Source organism: Gorilla gorilla, chromosome 11, assembly GCF_029281585.2.
Source record: "Gorilla gorilla gorilla isolate KB3781 chromosome 11, NHGRI_mGorGor1-v2.1_pri, whole genome shotgun sequence".
Taxonomy (NCBI): Eukaryota; Metazoa; Chordata; class Mammalia; order Primates; family Hominidae; genus Gorilla; species Gorilla gorilla.
The window spans coordinates 71728374-71754072 of record NC_073235.2 but is presented as its reverse complement, the minus strand read 5'-3'; the positions used below and the strand labels follow the sequence as shown (position 1 = coordinate 71754072).

At 37.8% G+C, this 25699-nt stretch overlaps 1 protein-coding gene across 2 annotated transcripts in view; it reads left to right on the top strand.

Annotated features, from left to right (window-relative positions):
- The window catches only part of LRP2 (LDL receptor related protein 2), a 225542-nt gene that overhangs the window by 101676 nt on the left and 98167 nt on the right, over window positions 1-25699 (top strand). The window contains exons 18-33 of one of the 2 annotated variants that reach the window (XM_055379127.2): window positions 816-941; window positions 1828-1958; window positions 4503-4640; window positions 5025-5306; window positions 7074-7313; window positions 8484-8603; window positions 8934-9050; window positions 10638-11015; window positions 11484-11498; window positions 12228-12476; window positions 13702-13913; window positions 14717-14901; window positions 15931-16159; window positions 18410-18587; window positions 20157-20285; window positions 25388-25554. In XM_055379127.2, coding sequence (XP_055235102.1) covers window positions 816-941; window positions 1828-1958; window positions 4503-4640; window positions 5025-5306; window positions 7074-7313; window positions 8484-8603; window positions 8934-9050; window positions 10638-11015; window positions 11484-11498; window positions 12228-12476; window positions 13702-13913; window positions 14717-14901; window positions 15931-16159; window positions 18410-18587; window positions 20157-20285; window positions 25388-25554 — 2896 coding nt within the window. The remainder of the gene's footprint in view (window positions 1-815; window positions 942-1827; window positions 1959-4502; window positions 4641-5024; window positions 5307-7073; window positions 7314-8483; window positions 8604-8933; window positions 9051-10637; window positions 11016-11483; window positions 11499-12227; window positions 12477-13701; window positions 13914-14716; window positions 14902-15930; window positions 16160-18409; window positions 18588-20156; window positions 20286-25387; window positions 25555-25699) is intronic. The other variant, XM_031008678.3, reaches the window with a different exon arrangement.

Here is a 25699-nt window from a genome sequence, read left to right as displayed (position 1 = left end):
AGAAATTTCATTGCCCTATAGAGAGTTAAATAGTTTATTTTTTAAATGAATTTGTCTTAACTCAAACTTTTGGCCTTTGGTTTTGAAAAACTGTTGAATTCCTTTCCTGATGACTCTTTTGTTTAAAATGATATGAAGTAGTTACATTTCAGAAAGTTACATTTTGGAAAAGAATAATTTTGATTCCTGTGGATCCCATAAAAGAGAAAAAGGTGTTTTTTTATTTTCTTTTGTTTTTTGTTTTTTGTTTTTTTGCCTCTAGACTTATCTTTTTCCCACTCTTTAGAATATTAAAAAAATGCCTTGGGTCAGATACTGTTTGCATTGCATTGATTTGGATGCTTTCTTCATCTGAGATGAATGGTTTCCTGCAAATTTATCAATTCCTTATGGAAGAATGACTAGAGGATCCTGAATGTTTAATCTAGAGAGAAAGAGATTGAAATGTTTTCTTGCTCTGCTCGTTGTTTATTATTTTATTTTAATAACGTGGAATATTTAATAGGTAACCTGAATTGTGTCTTGTTAGAGAATATGTTGGGCGACAATAGTTTTAGTTCCTAAACTCTGAGACAGTGGTTCTCTTCTCTCAATGCCCATTTAAATGCCATTTGTATTTGTGACTTTGGTTACATGTTAACTAAATTTTAACTGAGAATTACGTGAGTTATACACCAAGTATGTTAAGTTCAATAGCATATAAAGAAAACAAAATTAATTGCAGTATCTGGAGAATCTCTGTTTGTTCTAAATCTCTGGAAGTCATGTAGTTTGTCCCAGTGTTAACAGCCTTGATTTACTACTGCTTTTTCTAGGTATCTATTCTTCACTGATTGGTTCCGTCCTGCTAAAATTATGAGAGCATGGAGTGACGGATCTCACCTCTTGCCTATAATAAACACTACTCTTGGATGGCCCAATGGCTTGGCCATCGATTGGGCGTAAGTAGGAATCATCATCCCCGATACTTAGTTCCCTTTTACTGCAGAACACATAATGAGGCAGGTTGGGTGATATGATGGAGTAAGGAAACTGGTACTGCTTGCCCTCGCGGAATTTTAAATAATTAATTGGTGATGGGAGAAGGATATTGAACAAGAACACAAAGAACATAAACATAGTTGGCCAGCTACTGCTGGGGTGAAAACTAATAAATTCATGAGTATTCTGAGAAAATTACTAGAGAAAGCTGAATGACAAGATTTAGTGGAAACTCAAGATGGGGGAGGTGGGTCCCAAGCAACGTTTAAAGTAGGGTACAGATTTGTTGAACTGTAGGCAGTGTGTAATTTCTTACAGGGAGCATCTTGAGTTTAGGAAATCTTTGGAGTCAATTAATCAACAAATGCACATTTGCTTACATGCACTTTGGGAGAACTTTAAAAGTATAAGCTATGGTTCTCAAGAAATTGATGATCTATCTAGGAATATAGGAAAAGGAATAGAGTAAATAAGCTTATAAAGATGAAATGCCAAAGTAACTTATGGGAGAAAAAAAGGGAAGAAATATATTTAACCTTTTAAACATAGATTACTACCAATGTTTTTCTTAACTTGTTGATTTCACAAGGAGAAAATAAAATTTCTGGCTCAAAGATAGCAACATTTTAAGTTTTCTAAGACAATTGATTGAAAGCCACTTCATGAAAAGTAGCCGTCTCTTTCTGGGGGACATAAAACTGTTAAATTTTTAATGAATATAATTTAAATTTTAAAAACTTGTTTAATAAATGTGTCAACTGACCCTACTGTTTTTGGATGCCCTTTGTGTAAAGGGTGCTCTGATAGTTTTTGGATAAGAGATAACTAAATATTTTATTATTTTAGTGCTTCACGATTGTACTGGGTAGATGCCTATTTTGATAAAATTGAGCACAGCACCTTTGATGGTTTAGACAGAAGAAGACTGGGCCATATAGAGCAGATGACACATCCGTTTGGACTTGCCATCTTTGGAGGTAGGTTTTAAAGCAATAAAAGTATGTATTGTTTTTATACATTGCAAGTTACAATAGTAAACTCATCCTCATGTGGCATTTTCACAATCCCAGAAAAGCTGGCCACTTTAAAATGAAAAAATTTAAAATGGTGCTATTATATATAGACAGAACATTTGGTTTGTTGATGGTGTATTTCATTTTTAGAGTGTGATTTTTGTTTTGTATATATTCGTATAATGTTGACAGTGTATATGGGTACAGCACTTTGTAGATTACATGTATTATACAATTCAACATCCCAAGTACTTAGTTATACAAGTATCACGTGAGGAAACAGTAAATTACTGCCTTCATTTTCAAGAATAAAACAGCAAGAGCTGTTTATAGTAATCATTGTAGCATTTCATTATTCTCCAGTGTTTGTAAGAATCTCATTAGAAATCCTTGTGGGAAAAACGATTACACATATTCATCAACTATATGCTGACTGAATGACTTTTGAAACTTTTTTATTCAAAATGTTGGAGAACTGACATCATCTTTGTTTTATGGAAGTGTTAGGTTATGCTTTATGAAGAACAGCAAGACATAATTTTTTTTTCGTCAACCTTTCCAAATAATTTCATGCTACTAGTGAAGATTGCTGAGAAGCATGAATTCTGGGGAACTACAGTCACAATGAGCACAGCCAATGCTTGCCTGTCTTCTCAGCTCCCCATTTGAGTGCAGGCATGCTGTTGTGAGTTGAGTTGCCGGGAATAAGAATGTAGCCTGGTACCATGAAACAGGTGGTTTGCTTAGTCTTGAAAACAGGAGCTCTGTGAATGGTTGTATAGCTTGTGCACTGCATAAAAATGCCAGGCCAAGAGGGTGAGGAGAGACTGAAATCTATCCTGGGTCTGTCTGACAAACCATGATTACTCCAGTTAGAGGGGTCATGTTTTGTTTAAGTCTACCAAAAGCCCTGTGTATATGCAAGTTGTGTCCCTGGTTGAAACCTCCTACTTTGAATAATTAACACAGTGCTTGAAAAGACTAGACACTCACTATAAATCAAAGACTTTCTCACATGCATAGAATGTATGTGTGGAATGAATAGTTAGTAAGTATATTGCATATCTTGTCCTGCTGTCTGTTTATCTGTGGAGGAGTGTGTGGTATTTAAAAAATGCTCATGAGATTTTTGATGAGTTAATTACAAATACTCCTCCCGTCCCCCTCCCGCCGCCGCCATCCATTTACTCCCTTTTCACTAATGATCTCAGACACATGCTATTTGCTGTCACATAGAAACATTATAAAAAGTTGAATTTTCTCTGCTCTGGGCTGGGATGTTTTGGGATTCAAGAAAATGTAGTTTTAGTATCTTTTGGTTTCATCAGTATGAAAAAAATTTGAATGCATACCCATGAGGACAACACAACATTCCCAAAATAGCAATAATTATTTATTTCTTTCAACATTGCTGTTTATTGTGAATTTCTTTTGGAAAGTTCTTTTGTTGTGCAACACCATAGAAACTGTGTACCTTTTTACTAAAGGGCTAGATCTTCCTGATTGTGCACCACACAGAACTAAAAGATTTATTGAACTCCTTACTTATTTAAGTATATGAGGATGCCTTTGTTAGTAGTGGGACTGGGATTGCCAGTCTCTAGAAAGATTTAGGGAGTCCAATGACTGATTGGTCATTGATTAGACCACAGATAAGGAAATTGGTCAAATAAAATTTATGACATCTTAAACATTTTCTGATTAATTAGGGTTTTCTAGTTAAACTATCATTAAAGAGAAAATCCACATTGATGCAATTCTTTCTTTTAAAAATATATGTTTATTTTCCTCCTGCAATAGTTAGTGTAAAGTGAACATGATTAAATTTTTGTTGTTTAGAATCTTATGTCGCCTCTCTCTTACCATTCTGAGCATCATGGAACATTAGTAGTGTGGTTGTAGATGAATCCACACTTGTGTTGAGGTTTTTATTGATCCCCAAACATACACTGAAAGTTCCTTTTTTGGGCTAGACCTGTACTTTTCCTTCTCAACAGCTTCTTATTTAAGTCAAGGGAAAAAATTACAATTTAAGTGCTGTCATTAAAACATAGAATATGAACTGTTTGACCTGGGAAGGATCTCAGGAATGATTCAGACTGTCTCCCTCACACAGCGTAGTATTTGCCTAAGAGCACTCAGCAGGTGAGTGCTTTAGCGGGCGCAGACCTATGAGGCCTCATTTAATGCTCTGTAGAAGAATTCCCCAATTCTTATTTTCACTATTACCTATGCAGAACTAAATCCAATTGCTACTAAATGCCATCATAAAACTCCATATGTGCTTGCCTGAACCAGAACCCTGTTATTATTAACATACAGACTTCCACAGAGCATTACTAGGGAGTAACAAGTCATGGAAAATGGTTAGAGAAACATATTACAGATATTTATGGGGGAGATGATCGTACTTGCAAGAAGCATTTCAAGCCTATTGCATTTTCTCAAGTGATTTATTTATAAGTTAGCTGTGACTGAAAATACTAATCTACCCATGTTTCTTTTCAGAGCATTTATTTTTTACTGACTGGAGACTGGGTGCCATTATTCGAGTCAGGAAAGCAGATGGCGGAGAAATGACAGTTATCCGAAGTGGCATTGCTTACATACTGCATTTGAAATCGTATGATGTCAACATCCAGGCTGGTGAGTGAGATTGTCCAGTTTTTTAAAATTTTTTGTATGGGTTTATTTATTTGTTACAGTGGCTCCTGTTCTCTTTAAGTACTTATTACTTAAAGGTCTAGCTCCTGGTAGTTTTATATTCTTGTCGTTCACATAATCTAAAGACTTGAAATCTCTGTTCAATGCTGCTAGCCTTAAACATGTTGTCAGGAAAAACACATTTTGGGACTTTTCCATACCTAAATGGAGTGTTGTATTTGGTGGGTTGATTTCCAAGAGGAAGCTACTTTTTAGTATTGGGTCTGAAAAATGTTTTGTCCCGTTTGTTTTCCTGCACAAATCAAACCCGTGACCCACCTAGTGAAAATGTACATGTCTGACTCCCTCGGGGCTTTGCTTTTGCAGGTTCTAACGCCTGTAATCAACCCACGCATCCTAACGGTGACTGCAGCCACTTCTGCTTCCCGGTGCCAAATTTCCAGCGAGTGTGTGGGTGCCCTTATGGAATGAGGCTGGCTTCCAATCACTTGACATGCGAGGGGGACCCAACCAATGAACCACCCACGGAGCAGTGTGGCTTATTTTCCTTCCCCTGTAAAAATGGCAGATGTGTGCCCAATTACTATCGCTGTGATGGAGTCGATGATTGTCATGATAACAGTGATGAGCAACTATGTGGCACACTTAGTAAGTAGCTATGCACTGGCGATATTTCCTGGGATGAATAGAGGTGGGCTTTAAAGAAAATAAATAAAAGCTTGGGCTATTTATATGGGAAAAATATCTTTTAGAATTTCAGATTCTTGACATGCACTTTGAAGGCTTTTAGGAAGCTAAGCAAGAAATTTCATTCATAATGTTATGGATGGTTTCTGGCCTTGATTTAGACTATCTTCAACAATTTTTTTCTTTGACATTGGCTGTTTGGACCAATGCAGTCATTATGTCTTGGCAAACCCCTCAAAAAGTCAAATAGAAATAAACTAGATCTGACCAGGCAAGGTGGCTCATGCCTGTAATCGGAGGCCGAGACAGGAGGATTGCTTAAGTCCAGAAGTTTGAGACCAGCCTGGGAAACATGACGAAATCCGGTCTCTACAAAAAATATAAAATGGCACATGTATACATATGTAACTAACCTGCACATTGTGCACATGTACCCTAAAACTTAAAGTATAATAATAATACATAAAAAAAGAAATAGATGAGCTCAGAAAAAAATATATATATAAAATTACAAATAGCTGGGACTATTACAAAATACAAAATTACAAAATACAAAAAACCAAAATTACAAGTAGCTAGGACTACAGGCACATGCCACCACACCCAGCTAATTTGTATTTTGTATTTTCACAAAATTTGTAAAATACAAAAATTTGTACTTGGGAGGCTGAGGTGGGAGAGTTGTTTGAGCTGGGGAGGTTGAGGCTGCAGTTAGCCAAGACTGTGCCATGTACTTCAGCCTGTGCAACAGAGTGTAGCCCTGCCTCAAAAAAATAAGCAAACAAACAAACAACAACAACAACAAAAACCAAAAATAAAGTAGACCTAACCTTTAGCAACCGAGAGAATAGTATCACAGAATAACTACTTGCAATCATAGCCTTTGAAAAATCTCATGTGTTATATTCCTTTTCTCCCATGTTAGAGTAAAATAAATTAACAATGAAATGGTGGTCTTAACCTTTATATTCTTCTTTTGACGGTAATCTAGTCTATATAGTTTGGGGCCTAATAAACACTATTGCAGAAGGCAAAGGTATTACGTTCAAATTAAAAAAAAGATAGAGGACAGTTGAAATCTTAGAAATCTCTATCAAGGTGAAGTTAATACTAATAATAACCTTTCTTTTGGAGAGAAAGAGGAGTGACAGATTTGCAAGAGTAAAGTGCTCACTTGTACATTTTTCTGAAATTTCTTAAATTTTCATCTTTTTGTGTATTATCTTCTTGTTTCTAAGAGCACAACATTTTACCTTAATATTTTATCTATTTGCACTTTTCATATGACATATTTTCAAGCTTTCTATAGTCTGAATTTGAAATTGTGGTTGGAGGAAGTAACAGCTTGAAAGTTAAGGATGAGCTTTAGAGTGAATCCAACCAGAGCGTGAATCATAGGCAGGTTCCTAAATCTCTCAAAGCCTCAATTTCCTTATCTGTAAAATGCAGACAATTATATGTACTTTATAGTATTCTTGTGAGGATTTAAAGAGAACTTATATGATGTGTGTGGGTGCATAACTTAGAAAAATGCCTTTTCTATGATAAATACCAAATAAATGCCAGCCAATAATGATGTTAGTGATGATGACATCACTTGATGAACATTTCTCCTTATTATATACAATGCTTCCATTAAAAAAGGTGAACTGAGCCTTTATAAGGCAAGAACTCATTTAAAAGGCTGTAAAAACAAATGTCTTCATGACCAGTTTGTTACTATTGTAGATAATACCTGTTCATCTTCGGCGTTCACCTGTGGCCATGGGGAATGCATTCCTGCACACTGGCGCTGTGACAAACGCAACGACTGTGTGGATGGCAGTGATGAGCACAACTGCCCCACCCACGCACCTGCTTCCTGCCTTGACACCCAATACACCTGTGATAATCACCAGTGTATCTCAAAGAACTGGGTCTGTGACACAGACAATGATTGTGGGGATGGATCTGATGAAAAGAACTGCAGTAAGTTTTGAGCTGGTTTCCCTTGGTTGGTCAGCCTGGTAAATAGACTTCAACAACCAAACGGCCTTGCATTCTTTCCTCTAAGGCTCATGCAATTTTCATTGTCTCTTTAGTACTTCTATTCCACTTGTCAATCTCTGTATCAATAGGTTACAAGAACAAAGGCATGTGCCGGCACATGGGATTCTTAGAGTCCACCTACAAATATTGAGTTCTATGGAAGCAAAGCAAGGACTGCCTCTGATGCCAAACATTTCAATTCAGATAGGAATTGAAAAAGTGAAAATCCCTCAGCTATCTATTTATATATTTAAAACAATATTAAAAGTCATATAGATATATCCAGACCTTTGGCTATTGATGTTTCTTTTTCATTTGGTACAAGCAAAGAGACATCAAAATAAAGAGGCACAGAAAATTTAAATTTCCTTTGATCTTATCCACCTGTTTTCCATCTTGCCAGTTCTGCTTTCCTTTAGCTTGTTGTTTTATTTCATGTCTTCAATAATAGTTTAAGATGGAGCAAAGTTCCCTGGGCTAAGTTCTAGTCCTGGTTGCCTGACTAGGCAAGTCACTATCATTTGGAATAGATGAGCTTTAAGATCCCTTCTAGCTTTCATACCCTATAAGTGTGTATTTAATATAATTTCATGTTGTGGGAGGGGCCAGCCACTGCATCCGACTCCAAGGCTATGGTCTTAACAGCAAGGTAGGACCCTGGTTTTTAGAATTGTTCTGTTCAGACTTTTAAATCCAGTTTTGGGGGTCTGTCTACACACTGTTGCTACTAGGCATGTGGGTCATGCTGGTTTTGTTGCCTAATTGGGCTCCATTGCTTGGCTTTGGTCTAGAGTCACGGACTTCATAGTATTCATGAAATGTAGTCCAAGTCCAAGCACATGATGCTCACTTTCTAAATGTGGTCTATTTTCCAAGGTGTAATCACAGTTTCTGACTCTGCCCTGTAATGCTTTTATTCTCAATTCTAAAACCTATCCTAGTTTTGAGTTCTTTTGCTTAGCTGACTTTGATAGTGTGGCTGATTCGAAAGAATTTTGAACCCATGTACAATTGAGATAACTTCTGTAGCTATTTAGCCATTTTTAGTTTGGCTCTGGTACTTGTTGCACAGGAAATAAACTTGTTGGTTTTGTTTTCGGATGACATTAGATTCGACAGAGACATGCCAACCTAGTCAGTTTAATTGCCCCAATCATCGATGTATTGACCTATCGTTTGTCTGTGATGGGGACAAGGATTGTGTTGATGGATCTGATGAGGTTGGTTGTGGTAAGTGCATTGCTTTTGTTTTTGTTCACAATGTTTATTTAGAAAAATCTCAGTGTTAACACATGGACACAGGGAGGGGAACATCACACACCAGGGCCTATTGGGGGGTGGGGAGCTAGAGAAGGGATGGCATTAGGAGAAATACCTAATGTAGATGATGGGTTGATGGGTGCAGCAAACCACCATGGCACGTGTATACCTATGTAACAAACCTGCACGTTCTGCATACGCACTCCAGAACTTAAAGTATAACAACAAAAAAGAAAAATCTCAGTGTTTAGTCATTTTAGCCTTGAGCTAATTTCTAATGCTTTTCTCTTTCATTCTTAGTATTAAACTGTACTGCTTCTCAATTCAAGTGTGCCAGTGGGGATAAATGTATTGGCGTCACAAATCGTTGTGATGGTGTTTTTGATTGCAGTGACAACTCGGATGAAGCGGGCTGTCGTAAGTAACACATACCCAGCATGTTTCAGACAAAGGGGTCATTTCATTTTTGCCAGTATTGATATTGATATTGCCACACATTTTCCCTAACTCAGACAAACTGGGGGAAAGTATCCTCAAAGGAATGCGGTATTGAACATACAGTAAAATTGAGTAGACATTGCCATATAATGTGTAATTAACAAATCAAGCGGTTGTATAAATGGACACTTCAAATAGTCTCTTAGATGGGCTAAATATTTCTTAGATATTTTTGTTTCCACTTTTAGTTTTTCTTAGGACTTCCCACTTTAGTAGGTTTAAACTTTTGAGGCTCTACTCCATATAAAGATATTTTACTGGTTTCTTTTAAGTTTCAGTAGAGAGGTCATATCATGGTGTAGAAATGGTATGGAGCTGTGTTTAGTATTGACTCTGATGAATTCATTCTTTGTGCTATTATGTGTTGAATATCTGCTAAGATGTTATCTGTGGAGATTATAGAAGGCAAGAGACAAGCAAGATAGACAGTTACAAGGGTCTTAGAAATGGCACAGATAAAATTCTATGGAGGTTCAGAGAAAAGAAATTTCTTCTAGTTGGAGGATTCAAGTAGGACTTCATACAGTATAATTCTGATGGATCTATAATCTTCACAGACTGGAAACCTATACTCACATGATTTGTTATTTGCCCACTTTTTGTTTTAAATGGATTTTAGACTTGCAAAAACTCATCAGTGAGTTGATCATTTGTTTGAACAATGGTGTTTTAGACCAAAAAAAGTAAGTTTTCATGAATTCTCCTCCTGCGTCAGAAAGGTAGTGTGTAAAGCCATGGATTAAAAAGAAAAGTTAAATAAAATGCTTATATACTTTATAGTTTGCACAACATCTAGAAATTCCTAATCACTAATTTTCCTGTTTCACATTAAAAACATAAAATTCTGTGATGAGCTGAGGTTAAACTGTCAATTGCCGCTGGCTTGCTGTTGCCTTGTGAGATCCCTGGTAGAGAGTTTTGGTTTACCCTTGTCAAATAGGGAAGCAGTTCTTACATATCTCTCCAGGATTGCTCGATGAATAGTGGAAAGTTTGCAAAGAACTGAGTATTTACCATCATCTTTAGTTAGTGTGTGATGGTTTCATTAGGTATAGTTCATCTGAGGGAAAATAATAACACCCAAACATGATATGAAACACATGAAGTTCAAAGTAATCATAGCTATTTAAGCTCTATTGTAATGTTCTGGTGATTCTTTCATAGAAAGATAGATAAACTTTATTATTGAATCTGCAATTGGAAGAACATTAAAAACACAGGAAAAGGAAACAGGATGTTCTTTTGACACAGGTACTCATCCGCTAGTCAGCAGTTGTGTGTTCTGTACTTCGTTTGTTGTCAGAGCCACTAGTTGCCACACAGAAATATTTCTATGTACTAGAGTGTGGGAGAAGACTCTATATCATTTAGCCTTATATATTAATTTGGTCATAGTTGTTACTATAAACCTACTATTGGATCCAAAATCATTTCCTCTGAGTCTAGACTATAAAACGGATCACAAATTACATTCACAAGCCGATTTACCCCACGTTTTCCTTCTAGCAACCAGGCCTCCTGGTATGTGCCACTCAGATGAATTTCAGTGCCAAGAAGATGGTATCTGCATCCCGAACTTCTGGGAATGTGATGGGCATCCAGACTGCCTCTATGGATCTGATGAGCACAATGCCTGTGTCCCCAAGACTTGCCCTTCATCATATTTCCACTGTGACAACGGAAACTGCATCCACAGGGCATGGCTCTGTGATCGGGACAATGACTGCGGAGATATGAGTGATGAGAAGGACTGCCCTACTCAGCCCTTTCGCTGTCCTAGTTGGCAATGGCAGTGTCTTGGCCATAACATCTGTGTGAATCTGAGTGTAGTGTGTGATGGCATCTTTGACTGCCCCAATGGGACAGATGAGTCCCCACTTTGCAGTAAGTTTCCTGACCACAGTTTACTGGCCATAAACTCATTCTGAACAGTAGCCTGCTGTGCATCACCATTGTCACAGTCACTGTGTAGCTTTGTAGGAAGGATTTCAGTTCCTCTATGAGTTCATATCTGTGTAGGGGGTAACCATAACTGAATTCAAATACATCACCGTTGGATAATTTTCTGATTAAATCCTTTGTACTTGGTTATGTGTTTTTACTTCTTTTTATGTCTTTGTTTCAAAAAATGAGACTAAATTGAGGCCATTAGATTGTCAAATTAAATTTGGTTCTGTTGGTAATGTGCTCATTAATTTTTCTAACTTTAATATTTTCTAATTTCAATCAGAACTTGTCACAAAAAAATGAAGTCCAGGGATTTGTGTTGCTGTGATTAAAGTGCTGTGATTGGCATGTAATCCTAATTACTGTCATTTCTTTCTTTCCTCTTTAATCAATGCTCACTCTCAGATGAACCCCAGCCAGGTATGATTGTGAAGTATTTCAGATTCTTATGATTTCATATGTGTTGTGTTTGTTCTGAAAATGTCCTGATTATATTAACTTACTTCCCTTTCTAATGCATGTTCTGTGTTATGACTCTTACAAATATGTTAGAGTACACATGGAAATAGAAGGCATTTGCATCCCCAGGCATGTGAACTGTCTTAGGGTGGCTTTAGGCATTTTCATTTTGGCCCTGAAAGTAAGGCATGATGATATGTTACCAGATCTGTGTACTCTAATGTTTCAATGACCTTTCCCCTTTGATTTGTTCACTTCATAGATTTTCTGGTCTTTTGTCTTAAATGTTTGTCTATCTTCCATTTCTGTATAGATAGTAGAATTTCAGAGGAAGAAAACAAGAAACAATTTTAAGTGTCTTTGCATGCTCTATCAATGACACTTTTCTTCCTTGATGTCAACAATATTTTCCCAAGGGTTCTCATTGCATTAAATGGAGTTATACTATTGGGTTGTAGTGAAGAAGGTGATCGTACTCCAATGGATATGAAGGATGGTAAATCCTCAGGCAAATTAGAGCAAACCCTGAACAGCCTGTGGAACTCACCCAAGTGCATGCTGCACTTAGCTCTTGTCTGGGCATCATATTGAAGGTGGCATGAGACTGCATAATAAATATTGCATAAGAGTGAATCAAAGAAGCAAAGATTCTTGATTTTCTTTTTTCATTATTCTCTTTCTTTTTTCTAGATGGGAACAGCTGCTCAGATTTCAATGGTGGTTGTACTCACGAGTGTGTTCAAGAGCCCTTTGGGGCTAAATGCCTATGTCCATTGGGATTCTTACTTGCCAATGATTCTAAGACCTGTGAAGACATAGATGAATGTGATATTCTAGGCTCTTGTAGCCAGCACTGTTACAATATGAGAGGTTCTTTCCGGTGCTCATGTGATACAGGCTACATGTTAGAAAGTGATGGGAGGACATGCAAAGTTACAGGTAATTGCTGAACTAACCCTAGCCAGTTTATCAGCACATCCCAGAGCTTAAAATCAAAAGGCACATGTAGGCATTTGACAATTTTGATTAGGAGTTAGATCGACTTGAATCCTGGAAAGATTATGCAATCTCTTTAAACCTCAATTTTTTGTGAGGATTAAATGGGGTAATACACATTAAAATCCTGGTGTATTTTGGAAAATAGAAGTTAAAACATATACAAGTCAATGATTTTTAAAGTATTTAAAATAATACCAAATGGCTTTTATATAATTTAAAATGACTTCTATACTATATTTAAGCATCTTTATATAATGCTTAATTGAATTCAACCAGTATTAATTCAATTTCTGCTATAAGAAAGTGATTTTTACTATGTATTAGGATATTGATTTGACCACTTTCAAAGTGACCAAATAGAGGAAGCTAAAACAAAAGCAGAAAGTTTCTTTCTTTTACATGTAGTAGGAGTCTGGATGTCGGAGAGGCCAGGGCATGGGGTCTGCTCTGTTATCCTCATCATGTGGCTTACATCAAGGGTTCCAATGCTCCAGGTTTTAGCTTCTCTTAGAAAGTAGGAAGGGGAAAGAGAAAGTGGAAGGCAAGCAGCTTCCTTTTTAGAATGTGACCTGAAATTTGATTCGTAATTTCTACTCACAGCCTATTGGTCAGAACTTAGTCATGTGGTCACTCCAAACTTCAGTGGAGGGAGAGAAATGTCTCTGGCTGGAGAGTCTGTGCCAAGCTAAAACTTGGCATGCTTTATTACTAAAAAGAAAAAGAAGAGAGGGGGTGTTGGGAGAATTAGAACTCTCTACCATAGCTGAGGGCCTCAGAAAACAGGAATATTTAAGACATGATTCCTGCTGTCCAGAAGCCTACAATCTATTAAATAGTAAGGAAGATAACCAAAGTACAAAAATAAATACGGTAAAAGGAAGAATGTAAGCATAGTTTACTCTAGACTAGTATTTAGAAACACAGTTAAATATAACCCAAGAAAGAGTCTATTTTAAGTACTCATGAAAACCAGCTAACTATTAAGGTTAAGAATGAAGTGATTAAAATCATTCTTATGGGGCTTCCTCCCCTCCCCACCAACTTACTATAGTTTGGAATTACACCTTCTTTCTGTTACCAAAAGTATTGAATCAAAAGTTTTAAAGAGTTGTTTTGTGTTTTCTCCCAGCATCATTGACATTTTTGCATTTTTTTTCTTGAACAGCATCTGAGAGTCTGCTGTTACTTGTGGCAAGTCAGAACAAAATTATTGCCGACAGTGTCACCTCCCAGGTCCACAATATCTATTCATTGGTCGAGAATGGTTCTTACATTGTAGCTGTTGATTTTGATTCAATTAGTGGTCGCATCTTTTGGTCTGATGCAACTCAGGGTAAAACCTGGAGTGCGTTTCAAAATGGAACAGACAGAAGAGTGGTAAGTACATTTCTGTTGACCTTTGGCCTGGCTAGTTCCTCTGTCGTGGGTCTGTTTGCTGTTATTCACCAGTGAGAGAAGGCCCTACCTCATCTGGGTAGCTCTCATGGTACCTTCTGGGCCACATCACACCCAAGAGACTTGCGTGTTCATAACTACGAATTTATGGCTGTTTTAGATAGGAGGGTGGCCTCTGAATGCAGATGTATGATTCTGAATTCCAGGTCAGGTGATGCAGAGACCTCACAATGTCTTTACGGTTCCTTTTGCAGTCTTTTCTTGTGGATGAGAGCAGAGGAAAGTGCAGGAAAGTTAAGGGGTTGCTTTTCTTAGCTTTAATTTAGTGATATTTCTCAATCCATCTCCCAGAATTTCAGTTTCTTGGCTCCTCATAGTTACATTTCCTCTGCCACTTACGACTTTATTTTGTAATTCTTGGTGCTTAATTAATAGAGATATTATTCGTTGCATGCAAACACTATAACGTTTTGTAACGTTGCCAACTAAGCAAATGGATAGAGCTTTTTCTTAATTGCAAAAACTTTTGAAACCAAAACGAAACTATGCGCTAACCGAACAATGAGGTTATCTTAGAATGTTCAGTGTGACAAAATCTTGTATACTTTTCTCAGAAAACCCTACTGTTGATTTGGTGGTTAGCTACATGAGGAGACAAAATTTTCTAATCCCCACAAGTAATTATAGGACAAGTTAGGTGGTTTAATCTAGATTTTTATATAATATCCATGTTTGCATTCATTTATTTGCTCTAGAATTCACTCTTCATTCACTTTTGTCTTTAGGTATTTGACAGTAGCATCATCTTGACTGAAACTATTGCAATAGACTGGGTAGGTCGTAATCTTTACTGGACAGACTATGCTCTGGAAACAATTGAAGTCTCCAAAATTGATGGGAGCCACAGGACTGTGCTGATTAGTAAAAACCTAACAAATCCAAGAGGACTAGCATTAGATCCCAGAATGAAGTAAGACTTTTTTTTTAAATTATGTTGCCTTGACATGGTTATGATGAGGGAAAAACAACAGTAACATGATGTAGCTGATATGCATGTTGCTGATATGCAAAATTTAAAATGATCCCTTGTTTAAACGTGGTAGGTGTCCAACCGGGTGTTGCTATCTCTCCTTCATCTGAATCATCCTCTTCATAAACTACATAAGAGCAATTGATTGTTTACTTTAAGAGCACATTGATTTATTAGCTTGGCAATACAATTTTTGAAATGTCATATAATTAAAAATTAAGTTTCTAATTACTGCATGCAGTAATAGTCCATAGAGGGGCCAGTTTGATGTAACTTTGATAACTCATGATTGTACAACAAAAAAGCTGGATTTTTCTGCTTCAGTTTTATGTTGTTTGTTAGAGCTCCCTTTTAAGTCATATAAGGAAGGCAGTTTTTGCCTGCTGATCCTGAAGGGAAGATAGAGAAATTCTCCCATGTGTTTGGAAATCTTTGAGGATTTCTTTCCCTGAATTTACTTATATTTTATAACTTAGATTCTTTTCTGCAGGATGGTAAATTAGGCAAGTTATGTTCAATGTGATGTTGAATTCCTAGATATTGTAAAGTATTACACACCACTGAAATTTATGATGAATCCCTGATGAAGAATAAATAGATTTCCTTATCTAAAAACATGACAGGGTAGACAAACAAGGACAGATGGATTTTTCTAGATCAACTATTTGTGGATTATAAACAAACATGAATTGGCATTGAGACATTTCAATGTCATAATGTACTACATTATGACATTATGTATTACATGTTTTATGAACATTATAAAAATACCCAGATGGGTTGTGATTGTGTTATGACAGTTTTACTTTGTGACACTTAGAGGAAACAATAAACTCTGTGAATATATTCTGAACCAGAGATGATTTATTTTAAGCAGGGCATAAACAGGATGTTGTATTATTTAAAATGACAGTTATTTTTAATTTTTAAATACGTCCCCTCCAATTGGTAACTCATTTCCTTTCCCAGTGAGCATCTACTGTTCTGGTCTGACTGGGGCCACCACCCTCGCATCGAGCGAGCCAGCATGGACGGCAGCATGCGCACTGTCATTGTCCAGGACAAGATCTTCTGGCCCTGCGGCTTAACTATTGACTACCCCAACAGACTGCTCTACTTCATGGACTCCTATCTTGATTACATGGACTTTTGTGATTATAATGGACACCATCGGAGACAGGTGATAGCCAGTGATTTGGTAAGTTGGTGGTGAGGAAAACCAAATTAAAACTACAGTCGTGGATAGGTAGAAATCAGACGAGTATCAGAAAAGCTAAGAAATTAATTTTTGTGTCATAGACATTGTCAGATCAATCCAGGAAATACCAGCAACAGTGAGAGGCAGTCTATCCCATACGACTAACTGGAAAATGAATATTTTCATTCCAGTTCATGGTCAGCTTGTGCCATATCCAGGAAGGATTTTTATAGCTCGTGTGATTTAGTTGAGCTGCAGATGTGAATCTGTTGCTTCTATACCTTTAAAAATTGTGTCAAGTGGCCAGGTGTGGTGGCTCACGCCTGTAATCCCAGCACTTTGGGAGGCCGAGGTGGGTGGATCATCTGAGGTCAGGAGTTTGAGACCAGCTTGGCCAACATGGTGAAACCTCATCTCTACTAAAAATACAAAAATTAGCCAGTGTGGTAGCGCACACCTATAGTCTCAGCTATTCAGGAAGCTGAGACAGGAAAATTGCTTGAACCCGGGAAGCAGAGGTTGCAGTGAGCTGAGATTGCATCACTGCACTCCAGCCTAGGTGACAGAGCGAGACTCCATCTCAAAAAAAAAAATTTTTTTTCAAGCAAAAATTTATAACTTAACTTGGCCAGGCACATTGTCTCACATCTGTAATTCTAGCACTTTGGGAGGCTGAGGTTGGTGGATCGCTTGAGCCCAGGAGTTCAAGACCAGCCTGGGTAACATGGCAAAACCCCATTTCTACAAAAAAAATACAAAAATTAGCTGGGCATGGTGGTGTGTGCCTATAGTCCCAACTACTTGGGAGGCTGAGGTGGGAGGATTGCCTGAACCCGGGGAGGTCAAGGCTGTAGTGAGCTGTGATTGTGCCACTGCACTCCAGCCTGGGTGACAAAGTGAGACCCTGTTTTCAAAAAAAAAAAAAACAAAAATTAGCTAGATTTATATTTCTCAGTCCTGTTCTTCACGTAACATTTTTTATTCCATAAATTCTGTTGAATTTATTTTCACAAGTTAAATGGGAAAATAAAGAAAATAGATATTTTATCAAAGAGCTGTTATTGACCCCCATTAAAAATAGGAATGCTTTGACACTGTTGGTGGGAGTGTAAATTAGTTCAACCATTGTGGAAGATAGTGTGGCAATTCCTCAGGGATCTAGAACAAGAAATACCATTTGACCCAGCAATCCCATTACTGGGTATATACCCAAAGGAATATAAATCATTCTACTATAAAGACACATGCACACATATGTTATTGCAGCACTATTTACAATAGCAAAGACTTGGAACTAACACAAATGCCCATTAATGATAGACATATACATCATGGAATACTATGCAGCCATAAAAAAGAATGAGTTCACGTCCTTTGCAGGGATATGGATGAAGCTGGAAACCATCATTTTCAGCAAACTAACACAAGAACAGAAAACCAAACACAGCATGTTCTCACTCATAAGTGAGAGTTGAACAATGAGAACACATGGACACAGGGAGGGGAACATCACACACCGGGGCCTGTCAGTGGGTGGGGGCAAGGGGAGGGAGAGCATTAGGACAAATACCTAATGCATGTGAGGGTTAAAACCTAGATGATGGGTTGATGGGTGCAGCAAACCACCATGGCACATGTATACCTATGTAACAAACCTGCACGTTCTGCACATGTATCCCAGAACTTAAAGTAAAATAAAAAATAAAAAATAAAAAACAATTTAAAAAAGAGAAAAAATTGCCATTGTATAGTTGCTGTGACTTGAAGGAAAGATGCATCTAAACTATAACAGATTGATGTGAATCAGTGAGTGGCAGCACAAGACCGTGGAAATAGCAGGCACAAGGGTGCTGATGATGGAGTGAAGGCTGGGGCGTGGGAGTGGGAGATGAGGAGTCTCTAAGCTCTCTAGTTCCATCTAACTTTTAACTAGTAGGTGATCCTGATACGTCACCTTGCTTTTTGTGCTTCAGTTTTGTTTTCATTTGTAAAATAGATGCCCAGTGTAATTACCAAGACAAACATAAAGAGTAAATGACACGTGTATGTGAAAGGCTCTTGAATGGTTTAGTGGGATATAGGACGAATTGTGTATTTTTTGCCGCTCTTTTGCACAATGACTTCCTTGTGTTTTTATTAAATAATGACGTGTTAAAGGAAACCCTCTTCTTGAGCAGATATCCTCTTTGACTCAGTGCACCTTGGCTTTGATTTTTGGATGAGGTCTCACTGTTCTCTTCTGCCTCACAGATTATACGGCACCCCTATGCCCTAACTCTCTTTGAAGACTCTGTGTACTGGACTGACCGTGCTACTCGTCGGGTTATGCGAGCCAACAAGTGGCATGGAGGGAACCAGTCAGTTGTAATGTACAATATTCAATGGCCCCTTGGGATCGTTGCGGTTCATCCTTCGAAACAACCAAATTGTGAGTGATACAGAGAAACATCCTGCCTGGGAGTAGCTTGAAAAACACTGACCCTGGGAATGCTAAATGCACACTGTTACAGATCCATTTGTTTGGGCAATACATTTTCCTTTTCTCTTTACAAACCACCCCACTATATACTCTCCCTAGTCCTGACATTGCCATTACTTTTATTTACCATGGAAATTTCACACCTAGGATATAATAACAGCATGTCTGAATTATATCATTTCAGCATTTGGCTGCTACCTCTGTGACCCTCACATGAGTCTCCGTTTCCTCAGCTGACAAATGGAGTACAGACCAGATAGTGCCTTCGATCCTCTTACCGCTACCACTCTGATTGAAAGCAGCTTACTTATAGGACTAGTTTATTATGGCACCACTGCCTTCTAGGTGCTCTGCTGTAGCCAGCACAAGTTGTCCTAAAGTGCACGGTGTGGGTGTCCAGGTGAAAGACTTGGCGTCTGTACTGTTCTTTCTGGTGGGAGAGGGAGATAAGTCACTTAATCTTCACTTAATCCTCTCTCCTCAAAACTCTCCAGTTGTTTCTCACACCCTTCAGCATGTGGCCGCTGCTATTTCCCTGCTCTCTTCTCCCACTCGCTGTTGCCACATTGGATTTCATTATGGTCCAAAAGCACAGCAGGTGACTCCCGCCTCTCAGCTTCTGCACTAGCTCTTCCCTCTGCCTGGAACATCTCTCTTCCAGATCTCTGCATGAGTTGCTTCGCGTGCCATTTAGGATTCTACCCAAATGTCACTTCCTCAGAGAGGCCCTCATTGACCGCTCTACCTAAAATAGCCACCCCCTCATAATTCTTTTGCTCTTTACCCTCATGTTCTGAAATCTCTCTCTCTCTCTCTCTCTGAGTTTAGTTGTTTCTTTTTGCTTGAATATATACTCCACTTTTATAGCGTCCCCAGTGCTTAGAATGGTGTTTGGTTTACAGTGAATACCTACCATTTTTCTGGTGAATGAATGGATTAATAATCTATTAATAACATGGTATGTGTAATAAAAATGTATAGGATCTAGGAAACATCCTGTGTGTGGGGACCACACAGAATCCTGATTTTCAAGGTGCAGAGACACACAGAGATATCATCAGTAGAAAAATAAAAGATTATTATCTAACCAAAATCTGGAAAACTCTAGGTAAACTACAAGGTCACACATCAAACACACAACTTTTTTTTTTAATGCAAAAAGATCTCTTTTAGGTCAGGTAAGGAGACAGATTATTTGGCATCATATTTCTATTACAAGTTCCAGATTACTCAGTGGCTGTTTGTTCATAATCCAGTTATAGACTGGATTGATCTGTAACCTTGAGTCATTCTCCTCTCTCGTGTCTCTTATGAATTCTAAGTTGAAAGCCTGATGCTAGGGAAGTTGAAAGTGTGAGTAGTTCAGTGAAAACAAAACAAAAGAAAACAACAGGGGTAACAACGTACTTAAGCCCCCCTGTACTGGGGCCTCTGGAAGGACACTAAGAGCATGACTCTGTTTTGATTTTAATGTGGAGGTTTTCCACTTACTGGTGCTTTCTTCTCTTTCTCATGCAGCCGTGAATCCATGTGCCTTTTCCCGCTGCAGCCATCTCTGCCTGCTTTCCTCACAGGGGCCTCATTTTTACTCCTGTGTTTGTCCTTCAGGATGGAGTCTGTCTCCTGATCTCCTGAATTGCTTGAGAGGTATAGTATGCTCCTTATGTGAGCTCTGAAGATGGAGCTGGTCATAGTTTGTGCCAAGCAGTGGAAACTCTAAACCCAATTGCGAATGAACACGTGCTGTGTCCTTTGATTCCTCAGGTGTCTGCAGAATGATGTGTTTTGTATGGGGTGATGTCACTGTGTGCCTTGGTTGTAATATAGTTTCTGTATATGGAACTAATGTTATCTGTGCATGTAATTGAACAATCTGTAACCTCATATTTTCTCTCACCTGGGTACAGTTAGACTTTTCTGACAAGCCATGATAATGGGAAGTTCCAAATTCTTCACCTAAGAAGTAAACATTCTCAACGTTTGTGTACAGCTTCATTTTTTATGTCCATTGTCTCTTTCTCCCTCTTTTTTTTTCTTTTTTTTTCTGAGACAGGGTCTTGCTCTGATGCCCAGACTATAGTGCAATGGCATAATCATAGCTCACTGTAGCCTCCACTTTCCGGGCCCCTGTGATTCTCCCACCTCAGCCTCCTGAGTAGATGAGACTATAGGTGCATGCCACCACACCTGGCTAATTTTTGTATTTTTTGTAGAGACCGGGTTTTGCCATGTTGCCCAGGCTGGTCTCCAAGTTCTGCCCTCAGGCCATCCACTTGCCTTAGCCTCCCAAAGTGCTGGGATTACAGACGTGAACCACTGCACCTGGCTCCATTGTCTCATTTTTAGTCTTATAACCAATAGTTAATGAATGTTCTAGCCTGGGTCTTCTGACTCCAATTTCAGTACTGTTACTATTACCATCTGATACTTTAAGAAGGAGAATTGTGTCAGTATGAGATATTACAAGTGACTATTTGAGCAATTTAATATTTATCTCATCCTAGAGATATTTTATTGGGTCGATTGAAGAGTGTGTGGAGTATTATACCAAGTACTTAAGGGAGTAAGAAAAGAAGGAAAAGTTGCATCCAGTTCACAAAAGAGATTTCTTCTGGAGTGTGTACTTGTATATAATACACTTAAAAATATAATTCCTTATTGCTTAAAAATCTAAGAAGTTACTCTAAACCCAAGTTCCCTTTCATTTCTCAGTGAAGAGAACTGAATGAATATATTTTGATACTGATGAAAATTGCTGTAGACAAGTTCAACTTAAATGTTTAATGATCACATATTCCTAAATTAAGAGATAATAGAGTCCTAATCTAGAAGGAAATTTAGTCCTAATCTAGAATGGAAAATATATACTGAATTCAGGAAACTTTTAATGTTTAGATATTATGCAGATGTAGGCTTACTGAAAATCAAATTCCATCAGCATGTAATATTGTGCAATGATACTTTCATGATGAAAGATTTTAATTATTGGTAATTCCCACAGAGGGACTGGCACTTGCCATTTTTCCTCAGAGACTTATTATGTACCTAATCCTCATTGACATTGTTTAATTTAGTGTGTCCCTAGAGTCTTTCAGGAGAAGATTAAACTGGGCTGTAGACATTTCGGATACAAAGCATTCTTTCAGCACACAAAGATTGTTGAATTGCACATTGGGGGTTGGTGTAATCAATATTACTCTCTGATGATGATTGATAAGTGTTAATTTTAAATAGTGCCTTTTGTTGTTTCACAAATAATTCCACTAGTGGTTTTCTCATGGGTTGACTTTACTGAAGTGGAACTTTTTAGGTATTTCCCAGTAGGTTTCAGAGCACCAGCTGAGTAACTGATTGCCAATATATGTTAAATGAAAAAAGGTTTCCACATTTTTTTTTTCCCAACAAGAAGTTTAGAAAACTTGTTAACATTTATAGGTGGAAACATTTTACTTGATTTGATTGTTGAATAGCTTTTAAACTAGTGTTTACTAAGAGGCTGGAATATATGTAGAAGTGCTTCTGTGATGCTGTTAAGTAAAAGAAGCAGATATTGCACAATACTGGCCTTGTAAAAACATGCATTAAAAAACACACAAGTTTCTGGAAGCAAAAACACACAAGTGCCAATAGTGGTTACAGTTGGATAGGGGAATTATGAGATGGTTCTACTTATTTCTAATTTTATGTTATAATGAGTGCTTTCTCTGTATGAGACTTTTTAAATTCTTTAGAAAATATATTCCCCACAATGCCAAAACCAAATAAACAAACAAAATTCAAGCCAAACATCACCTCAGCACCCCTAAAATTACTCCAAATACAAATAGACTTCTGACTCGGTCTCAGGGGCACAAGGCACTTGCTTCAGTGATTTTGTGCAAGATAAGAGAACACTCCTTGTCCTTGCTCCAGGGAAGGCTGCAGTGCTGATCAGCTTGTGCAGGGTATGACTTAAGGAGAACCTAGGTTTGGGGGTCATGTATATTGTCGTTCAGTTACAACATTGAGTTCTCATTCCTGACTATAGTGTCTTCATGACTCTGCTGACACTAACATTAATGGGATTATGACATGGAAAATAGAAATGAAGAGATGATCTTTAACTTCAAAAGACAGAGACACACTGACCTACTTAACCATCACCGCCTCCTGAACTCCTTTCCATCCAACCCTAGATGATTCTGTGCCTACCCCTTCATGCCATTTTCATAATTAATTGTAAGGGCTCATATACTTGGTCTTGCCCTCTAGATGCTACGTTCCTTGAGGATAAAGCCTCTACCTGGTCTGTAGATGTATGCTTATTGCCTGTGGCACTTCGTGGTACATGGTGACACTCAGTAAATGTTGAGTGAATGACAAGCTCTCCAATATCCATTTTTGTTACTTCCCCAGTCCTCTGATTTTTACCCGTTTGCTCCGTAGAAATGTGTGCAGTGTTGTGAAGTCACTTCTTTTTGCTTTCCCATGTAGCACTTTTCAGGCATCTCCCTGCGCCACCTGTTGTCTTACTGGCCACTTCCTTTCTATTACTCCCCTGGCATCATCCCCCACCATGACGCTCACAGTTTCAGCCAGCGCAGCATTACAAGAGATCCTGTTCTCTGGTCCATTGCCTGCAAATGTTCGTTGGTGGTAAACGTTCTCAGTACATCAGCAGTTATCAGATACAGGGCTTAAGACATGATCCCCAGGAAGCAGTAGAAGCAGGTGGTGCTTAAGGGAAGAGCACCATGAAAGAGTCAAGAAGGCCCATGCATAATGGATGAGATATGCAAAGTTTTTAGGCCCTAAACAATGCTTTGGTTGAGAATTATTGCAATTAAGCAAAGGGAGATGACCCATTCAAAAGGGCAGGATCAGTTCTTAAGTGAGTGAGTAAAAATTTAAAGTCCCCCATAAAACTGGGACAGAGATAGTTTCTACTGAGGCAGTGAACATTAATAACAGATAATCAATAAATAATTAAATATCATCTCAATATAATTTCTTGGTACAGCTGAAACTCATAATCTAGCATTTTTTTTAAACTATTTCAGTTAAACCAAATGAAATGAGTGGTAATTTGATACTCAAGAAATAGTACCTGGCCTGCGGTATTTGCAGTGTAGTGATGAAAAACGTAGATTTTGGAGTCCAGGAGTCCTGGTTGTGTGACCTTGTTTAAATTGCCTGATTTCTTTGTGTCTTATTTGCAGATTGAGGGAGGACCTATCTAACAAACAAGATTAGGAAACTTGAGGGAGATAAATTAATGGAAATACTTACCTGATGCATGCAGTATGGCACATATTTTCAATCAATGAGAGGCGATTTTTATTGCAATTGCAGTTGTTCAGAAGAGAGGCAATGTGGAGCAGCTGAGAGAAGAAGGGCCTGGAAGTGAATGAGCCAGGGTCCATCTCCTATTACTGTTTCCTGTAGAAGTCACAGAGCTCCTGCAAATCTCATTTGCTCCAGCTGAAAACAACTTTGCAGGCTTGTTGTCGAAGACTCTACATTGTAGTACTTGAAAAATGTAAAGCATTAATAGTCGCGAAATTTACATTAGACTAAATTTAAATTTGTCCCAGGTTAATAAAGACTGGGTTATTTCTCAGTAATAGAAATGATAGGAACAAGAAAAAGCCAATGAGATGTGAAAATAAGTAAAGAAAAAATGACCAAGTCATCCTGCTGAAGATGGAAAGCTTCCTGGATTATAAAAATAATGAAAACATCATTTTTAGCTTATGAAAGTTGTGTAATGATTAATCATTTCATACTTTGTCTTAATATGTGATATATCTTATACATATATCTTAACCCAAACTTAGATTCAAAAGTTTTCCTTTTCTCAGAGAGGAATTTTAAAACCCCACTCTTGATGGGGATCAGGATAAAGATTAAATTATTTTTGAAAAAGGAACTTTTATTATCTATTAAGGAGATAAGTGAACTGATAGTTTAAGATATTATGGGAATGTTTAAATTACAATGTGTAGACAGTTTTGAGAACTTTGGAAGATACTGTTTACTTATTCACTTATACATTCATCCATTAATGCAGTCATGTGGTCATCCATTTAGTTAGCAAACATTTATTGGGCAACTATTTTATGCCAGGCTCTGAGTACCAGGCCCTGGAACACAATAATGAGCAAATCAGACACAGTCATTGACCTTTGGGAGTTAAAATCTTATAGGGAAGAGAGACACTTGTCAAGTAACAACTCATAGGATTATACATTGGATTTATTTGTTAAAGTCTCAATAAATACTAGGCAACACTTTGTAGTGTTGTTTTATTTTTGGAACATTCTTAAAACTAGTAAGCTGCCTTTCACAAGAATAGTCTAAATGATTTTTTCACTTTTTTTTTTCAAAACTCAACTTTCCTTTCCCTGAGATCGGTGTGAGTGAGGTTTGTCTGTGTGTAGAAGTGGAAGAACTTCCTGTCTGTGAGGTTTAGCAAACATGGGTGGTTTATTAGTGTAAGTAAGGACTTAATGAAGAGTAAGATAAATACCAACCTGCCTTGAAAAAGTCCAGACAGCGTTGTATGTGGGGTTGGAGGTCTTGTGGTCCAGCAGCCCACTGAAACCCTGGGAAAGGCCCATGCTTGTCTGATGAAGTACATTATATTTATTGCTGCAATGCTGCAATGTCATTTTAGCCCATATGATGGTAACAGGCTATTGCCTTCCATTACTCTAAATATCTGGGAATAGTGGGGTATGATTTTGACTGATATTCTTCTATTTTCACAGATGATCAACCTTTCTTAATAACTGTAAGGCAACATATAATTTTTGGAATCTCCCTTAATCCTGAGGTGAAGAGCAATGATGCTATGGTCCCCATAGCAGGGATACAGAATGGTTTAGATGTTGAATTTGATGATGCTGAGCAATACATCTATTGGGTTGAAAATCCAGTAAGTTTTGAATAACATTCAAGGTATATAATTTATTCTTGAAGAGCCTGCCTGCACTGATGTTTTCTTATAAGCAAACTTTTGTCATGTGAGTAAAAGGGAAACAATGTGGAAATAAATTTATCCCTAAGTTTTTTGATTCAAT